This window comes from Schistosoma mansoni, assembly GCF_000237925.1.
Source record: "Schistosoma mansoni, WGS project CABG00000000 data, chromosome 7 unplaced supercontig 0100, strain Puerto Rico, whole genome shotgun sequence".
NCBI classification, from domain to species: Eukaryota; Metazoa; Platyhelminthes; class Trematoda; order Strigeidida; family Schistosomatidae; genus Schistosoma; species Schistosoma mansoni.
The window spans coordinates 1,277,604-1,286,143 of NW_017386020.1; the positions used below are offsets into that span (position 1 = coordinate 1,277,604).

At 37.9% G+C, this 8,540-nt stretch overlaps 1 protein-coding gene across 1 annotated transcript; it reads right to left on the reverse strand.

Annotated features, from left to right (window-relative positions):
• Window positions 1-634: 634 nt before the first annotated feature.
• Smp_041570 (hypothetical protein) lies at window positions 635-1,911 on the reverse strand (the record flags this gene model as incomplete). The annotated part of the gene is made up of 2 exons (XM_018791061.1): window positions 635-972; window positions 1,017-1,911. 2 exons carry the CDS (start codon window positions 1,909-1,911, stop codon window positions 635-637), a joined length of 1,233 nt encoding a protein of 410 aa, XP_018645767.1.
• Window positions 1,912-8,540: the final 6,629 nt, after the last annotated feature.

Below are 8,540 nucleotides of genomic sequence, written 5' to 3' on the forward strand. Positions count from 1 at the left end.
ATGGTCATCCCAAATTTATTTTAAGTCTCGGGTTGGTTACAGCTGATTTAAAAAGGATTGCTGTCGTCTTTTAAAGGTGTACACGTGCTCACATATGAGCAGGTTGTAGGATGGGTGTTGAAAGAGTAGAGTTACGAACACAAGTAAACAAAATTCATGAATGCTAAAAGCTAAAACGGTGGCTAGGTAATTAATGCTATAAAAGTTTTAGCATCAGAGGGAAGGTGCACGTAAATAAAAATGTAAAGGACTGCAACCTAAAGTCGGAATCAGCTTAAAATTTAGGCACTAGTTTACACAAGCCTGTGAAAAATGTCTCAGCGATTTTATGGTAAGCTTTTACTTAATGAGGGTAATGCAAAACAGTAACAACAATTAGCATGAAGACAAAAAGTAAAGTTATAAACAAAAATAAAGTAAAGAAGACGGTTTTTACCGAAAGCTTGTTATGTGGTCCGAATATTTGAAATGTCTTTACAGTGCATTTCATACAGTAGTGCTAATTTATGCTCCAAGTGACTATGGGTAAACTGTACATGCCGATAATATATTTGAACAATATTCATTCATCTTAAGGGATGACTACTTACCTTTACTTAGGAAATCATGGAATTCTACAACAACGTTCAAATTACTATTTGTGATCCGACAGATATTTAAGAAACATGTCTCTGTTCACAGGCCAGTTGCTGAGTTCTGGGTTAAACTTGAGTTGGGCTTGAAGCTCAGCTGAACATAAGTTACTCTGCTGACCGATCTTAGCGGGAAGGCCTTGGAGGAAACAAGCTTGTTTTTCAAGTGGTCCTAAGGCTGCAAGACTTTCTGCTTCGGTAATTTGATTTGATGTCTCATCTTCGTTTAATTCATGAAGAATCTTTAGTTCAGGATTACAGATAGAAGAAAGTATTTTTTCGTTTATAGTATTTAGGTGCTTTCTATCTTGGCAGGTTTTGTTTTCACAATTTTTCAAGGCTAAAACATTTATGAGAAAATCGCGCTGTAATTTTTCCAATTACCTGTGTGACTTTTAATACCAAACATATCCTGGTCTAGTTTTAGGTCGAGAACAGTACTTTTATGTAAATCATCTGCGTCAGTAACCTGAATGTCGCAGAAAGATAAAGGTATCAACATATGTGTTAAGTTAACACGGAAAATGTCTTCTTTAGCAGCTATGTTTTCGCCCTGAAGATTCCCGATTTCACTCATGATGCGTTCCATCTTTTCGTCAAGTGATTTTTTTTCAGTTCTCAGCCATTTGTTTTGGAGCATTTGTTGAGAAAATAATTTATTTAATGTGTCGATAGCATTTTCAATTGCTGAGCTTCTAATATGCTCCGAAGAACACTCAATAGTTGTTTGAGCATTCGAATAACATCGGTTTTCCTCTTCGGTCAAATATTCTACCATTGATTCGAAACGTTGCTTCATATTAGTATACTCTGTTTCTAACATTTGAATACGTATTTCATTTGATTTCTTCGTCACATCAGAATACGTTTGCCACTGTCTAAGCTCCAAAACAACATCTTTTGTGAGATTCTGTGTTGACTTAATTTCATCTTGAATTTTTCTGACTTCATTTTCCTCCAAATCTCTTATCTTCCACGTTTCTAGCAAGTAATTTTTCACGTCATCACTTGACACAGTAGTGTCATCAGATGTTGAAAATTTTGAAGCTTTTATTAAAGTCTCTTTGAGCACTTTTTCGCCTCCCAGTTTAAGTGTGTTGAGAGTCTGTAACTTTTCCATAAGCATATTTTTAAGCGTTTCTCTCTTAAACTTCAGCCTGGAAAGCAAATCCCGGAGGTTACCTATTTGGTAATCAAGAATAGCTTCTTTTGGTGTTAATTTCTCGACCTTTGTCGGTTTTTTGACTAAGTTTTTACTTTTATTTTTCTTCGGTGGCATAATATCAACTCTGTGCAAAGTCAAGCGGCATTAGCAATTCATAAAATGGTTTGATAAAACAAAACAATATTCAACGGGTATAAATAGAAGGTATTTGTTTTATCAATATCTTATCAACAACGTTTTTCCTGCATCTCTGGATTCCATTTCATAAATTTTTATTGTTCAATCGAATAATTAATATCTTTGTAATGAGCTAATGCAAACAGATTCAGATTTAGATTTGTGTAGTAAGGACAGAAGGCCTTCAGCCTATAGTATTTCTTTTCCAGTATGGTTCTGTGGGTGTCTACTTTTCTCTTGAATGAGTCGATTAAAGGTGCGGACACCATTGCTTCGGATTAAAGGTTCCGAGATTGATGACTCAGTGTGAAAACCTGTATGCCGAAATTATTTTGTTCGTTCTTGGCATTTCTACTCGCCTGCTATGTCCTCTGACATTTCCAGAACTAATGAGTAGAAATAAGGGACGTTTTAGGCGCGTAATCATTTCTTAGCATCGTATACATCAAAATCAGGTCACTTCTTAATCTGTGATAGGACAGAATAAAGAGATCTATATTTTCAAACCACTATTTGTATGGTAAATCCCGGAGTTCTGGAATTACGTAAGTAGCTGTCTTCTTTACGTTTTTCAAAAAAAGTAGGTCACCTTTCAATCAGAGGCTTGCAGTTTGAACTCAGTTCTCAAGCTTAGTTCTCATTAAGGTTGTGTATGTTGTAGTGAACATGGTAGTATCTATCTTGGTGAGTGTCCGCCTTAAAGCCTTTAGGGTTTTAAACCCCTTAACTGGACCTAAGATCATGACTCACTATCAGTTCAAGATCCGAGCCACGGATACAGGCACTTCTCCTGTGCTGCACCTATTTCTCTTTGTATCCCCAAAGTGCATGTAGATACACTTTGTCGCGTTGATAGGCAGAAGCTATTCTTTAGACCAGTTAATCACATTATTTAACTCCGCCTAAAGTGCTCATGCGTCCGCGTCTCCCATCATTTCTCTCCGGATTTTTATATCACCAGTGTATGATAACACTGGGGACACAACTATACTTGGTAGATCATTTACATACAGTATAAAAACTAGAAGACCTAGGACGGAACCTTGAGATACTCTAGTAAGTACTGGCCTGCAGGTGGTGCACTTCGCATTTACTCTCATTCTTCTGTCTACGGCGTACTAGGAAATCCCTAAGCCATTTTACAAAAGGTCCGGAAGCGCCTAGATTTTCCATCCTCAAGAGCAGTCTATTAGTTGACACCTTATCAAAAGTTTTGCTGAAGTCTATGCAGATAACATCCACTGATTTTCCAATGTCTAGAGCCTTTATCCACTGTTGCATTACTATAAGGAGGTTTGTTATGCAGGATTAACCTGTAAGATCATCTTTGTTGGTGGTCTATGTCGAAATGATTGAAGGGGCCTACTAGAGTTAGACAAGAATGGTGACGAACCGACTAACGCTGAAGTCACACCTCGCGACCAGCCCTTATGTGGATTGAACCATCGACGCATCAAAGGATCATGGACGTTATGGAGACTGTACAACACAAAGGACGTTATTACAAGAATATATTAGTTAAGGTACAACCACGAAAATACAGAAGTGAAAGAACAACCACTGCCGCGTGGGCCAGTCCATGGCATATGATTGATTGATGCGCGTTGACTATCCTTGACCTTGACAGAGATCGATGATCTGTTCGATATTCAGTGACATTTCACCGACCCTACAATACTCCCCCACCAGATTCAACGGCCGTTTGAATCGATACCAAACATGTTGGGAGTAGTCGCGCGTCGGAGGTTGCCAGACGAATAATATGAACCCTCCGGGTATTGCCGAGCTGTAAAAGAAATGGAAAAGAGGCTGCAGAAACTGATCGGGAAACAACGAGTAATAACACGTGACAAGGACGTTGGTTGAATGTTAAGCGATCAACCATAGAAATAATAGAAAAAGAAACATTTTGAAGTTTTATCAAGTCGCGTTGAAAAATATAGCTATGACAAGTGGTTGAGTTCCTCAGATGAGAAACGTTAAGTTTGCCGCAAGAGTAGTGACGTCACAGTGATAGTACGATAAGTGTATTATCAATCGATGCCGATGTTTGTACTGCCCTCGGTACAGAGTAGAAAGTCAGTGAGTGTCGTTGACAACTGTTCGTAAGCGTCGATTTTTAGTTATATTTATATTTAACAGACTAACTGTAAGTAAAAAAGTATAACCGTGAAGATAAATCGTGGTTTCCTTGTGCGAAGCTTCTGATCAACTTGCAGTCAGTTTGGAAAAACTGATAACTGCTGTGAAAATCAATATGTGTCGAAGAATACAGAGCGAGAGCGAAAGGTGGCACGATGAGATCTCTAAAAGATGATAAACGGTGGGTGCTGCACATGTGTTGGATGAGTGAACCGAAAAATGTCGAAAAGAACATAAGAAACCAAGAGTGTCACTCTGGACTCATGTCAATGATATCGGTGAAAAATGCTGTCAGTGTTGGGGTCGAGACGACAATATTGTTGTCAGTTTGCAGGAGATGCGCTCGACTGCGTAAACCGATGATTCGCGTGAATGAGTGTCGTCAAACCACCAATTGAACTGGACAGGCTTTAGATCGTCGAGTAGTTGAACAGCCGATTGATGTACCGAAATCATCTATTAGGTAACAGCAAAATACAAAGCGCATAGTAAACATTAATTTAAATGGTAACCACCAATGTAACTAAAGTTTAGGTTTAGACAACGTGATCGTTTCGTAAAATGGCTTATTATCTAGCGTTAAGTGACATATTAAATACGATGAATGTCTGGTAAGGACATGGACTAAGTTAGCTCGTGTACACGTAATACGTTTTTCTACAGCATGTTGACTTACGAGTCATAAATGTACATAGTTTCGACTAAAACGTGACGGCAGTGACAGAATGTATGACTACTCTAAGTGAAAGTAGCCTCGAAATGTTATTAGACATCATAAACATTATACGAAATTATTTAACACAGTTATGAAACTCGCCTGGGTTACTCTTGCTCCCAAGTAATTGAAATTTGTTGATTAAATTCGTAGATTAACGAAGCGTTGTAGACTGAATTGGTATACGTCCAAATTTAATTTGAGCCAAAACGTAGCATTGCCTGGCGAAACAGTCTAAACAAGATCTAACATTGCAAGAAATTTATAGTTCAAACTCACCGTAAATTTCTAGCATTTGTATCCTCTGATTCGCCATGGAACTCAGCAATTGGAAATTAGGCAGGCAGTGGTCAAGAAGGTAAAATATTCTAGTAGATAGTTTCTGATAGTAGTTAGTTGATAGTGATTAAGCAGAAAGATGAAGTTATAATCGACAGTTAATCCTGTATTGGTTACACAAGTGGATAAGTTGCAAACAGATATGCGTTCGTGTTGCCTTGAGGCTATACTTACGAGTGGTTGATATTTTAACAGACATATTACACAGGAGCATTTACATGCTGCTAATGCTTGTTAAAGAACCACGATAGTCGATTATAGTCGTAGTTGGTTGGTTAGTTCTATCGATTGAACTAATTATTTCAGTTGAAATACTAATCAACATTGATATGAAGCAACGAATGTTCACAGAAACTGATAAAGATAGCCGAAGTTAAAAATGAAAAATTATAAGTATAGAATGCAATAAAAAAGATCATAATGATAGGTTGCGTTATTAGAAGTCTTGCTCACCAGTGTAGACCATCTACGTTGATGTTCTATGTCGAAATGATTGGGGGCCTACTATAGTTAGACGAGAATGGTGACGAACCAACTAATGCTGAAGTCACACCTCGCGACCGGCCCTTACGTGGATTGAACCATCGACGCATCAAAGGATCATGGACGCTATGGAGAAGAAGTGAAAGAACAACCACTGCCGCGTGGGCCAGTCCATGGCATATCATTGACTGGTGCGCGTTGACTATCCTTGACCTTGACAGGGATCGATGGTCTGTACGATACTCAGTGACATTTCACCAACCCTACAGTATTTATGATGAATTTTAGAACCGTTGTTACCCCAATCACCTTGTTCTGATTTCGATTGGGTCACGCGTTAATACATTTATTCCACGGAGTTATTCTTCACCCAAATGTAGTTTGAATTTTATATATGTAATAATAATCCGTAAATGATTCCTAGCAATTACCACTCATTACTCCTTCGTTGGGATGTAACACTTCCTTTCTGACAATCCGAACCTTAAATCCTTACTAGAAAAATATGTAGATAACCTTAAAATTCTGACTCCATCCTTCCCCACGAAATAATGTTGCATCTTCATATACTCAGGTTACAAATGGTGTGACTTTATTTAAAACATATTTCTCACATTGACTGGAGGATCTACTAGAAGTGACTCCGTGGTCAGGATAAACAACATATGATATAAGGTCATCAGAGTTTGATTCCCCTGGAGTATTTTCTTCAAATTTACTAGCAAACTTATTGGCGAACAATGGATCATTAGAAAAATCAGCATCCACCAAACTCGCATTAGATTTTCGATCATGGTTTGATTCATTCAACATATTTTTCTCAAAAATATGTGAATCATTAGGACAACCCTTATCTGGTAAAATAAAACAGGAAATCTGATAAGGAGTTGACTTATTCGAAGTTTTCATCTCACAATGATTCAGACTTTCATTCGATACTGTAGTTGTAAGTAAATCCCCCGAAAACAAAACGAACATTTTTAAAAATCTTTTTTACGCTGTCGCAGGTGTATTAGTTGATTTACATTTTTCGCTCGCTATGTGTCTTTACGCAAGTACGAGTGTATTTCGACATCCACTAACACATTCTATTTCTTCTTTTCCAGGACGGTTGGAAAAGAACGATGAAGTTTATGAATAATTAAGATTTCGACTGTACTTTGTTTCCCGATTACTATACTGTATTTTATGGCCCATTACCGTAAGAAAGGACGACCAGACGCTGCTAGGCATAGCAAGCTATCAGAAGAGTGTTTACCAACAACAAACTCGTTGAGTTTATACTTCTGGCTGGCCACGTCGTAGGGTCATCACTACCTCACTAGGGAAATAATAGAAAAAAACATGACATTATAGAGTTTTATCAAGTCGCGTTGAAAAAGATAGCTCTGACAAGTGGTTGAGTTCCTCAGATGAGAAAAGTTAAATTTGCCACAAGAGTAGTGATGTCACAGTGATAGTACGATAAGTGTATTATCAATCGATGTCGATGTTTGTACTGCCCTCAGTACAGAGTAGAAAGTCAGTAAGTGTCATTGACAACTGTTCGTATGTGTCGATTTCTAGTTATATCTATATTTAACAGACTAACTGTAAGTACAGGAGTGTAACCGTAAAGATAAGTCGTGGTTTCCTTGTGCGAAGCTTCTGATCAACTTGCAGTCAGTTTGGAAAAACTGATAACTGCTGTAAAAATCAATATGGGTCGAAGAATACAGAGCGAGAGCGAAAATGGCACGATGAAGTTTCTAAAAGATGATAAACGGTGGGTGCTGCATGTTTGTTTGATGAGTGAACCGAAAAATGTCGAAAAGAACATAAGAAACCAAGAGTGTCACTCTGGACTCATGTCAATGATATCGGTGAAAAATGCTGTCAGTGTTGGGGTCGAGACGACAATATCGTTGTCAGTTTGCAGGAGATGCGCTCGACTGCGTAAACCGATGATTCGCGTGAATGAGTGTCGTCAAACCACCAATTGAAGTGGACAGGCTTTAGATCGTCGAGTAGTTGGACAGCCGATTGATGTACCGAAATCATCTATTAGATAACAGCCACGCGGAAACAATACTTCATAAGATGAAAAAATACGACGTCGAATTTGAATAACTACAATAGTTCGGATGTGTTGTAATGTCACATCGAAGTAACATCATTTCGTATACTGACAATTGTACTGAACGTTCGGGTGGGCATCGTTAATATAGTAATTGGATGTGCAATAGCAAACATATACGAAGATTTGCGCGGGGTTCGTGGAGAATTTCAGAGGTCGTTTGGATATTTTCCAAACCCGTATTGCATGTGAATAAGCGGAAGACGAAATTGAAGTGATTTTCTTGCGATAAGGAAATCGAGCCATGATTTACTGTGTGAGATAACAGCAAATACAAAGCGCATAGTAAACATTAATTTAAATGGTAACCACCAATGTAACTAAAGTTTAGGTTTAGATAACGTGATCGTTTCATAAAAAAGCATATTATTTAGCGCTAAGTGACATCAAGTACGACGAAGTGTCTCATTAAGACATGGATTGCTCGTGTACATGAAATACGTTTTTTCGGAGTATGTTGACTTACGAGTCATAAATGTACATAGTTCCGACTCAAATTTGACGGCAGTGACAGATTATATGACTACTCGAAGTGAAAGTAGCCGCGAAACGTTATTAAACATCATAAATATTATACGAAATTAACTATCGCAATTATGAAACTCGCCTGGGTTACTCTTGCTCCAAAGTAATTGAAATTTGTTGATTAAATTCGTAGATTAACGAAGCGTTGTAGACTGAATTGGTATACGTCCAAATTTAATTTGAGCCAAACACGTAGCATTGCCTGGCGAAACAGTCTAAACAAGATCTAACATTGCAAGAAATTTA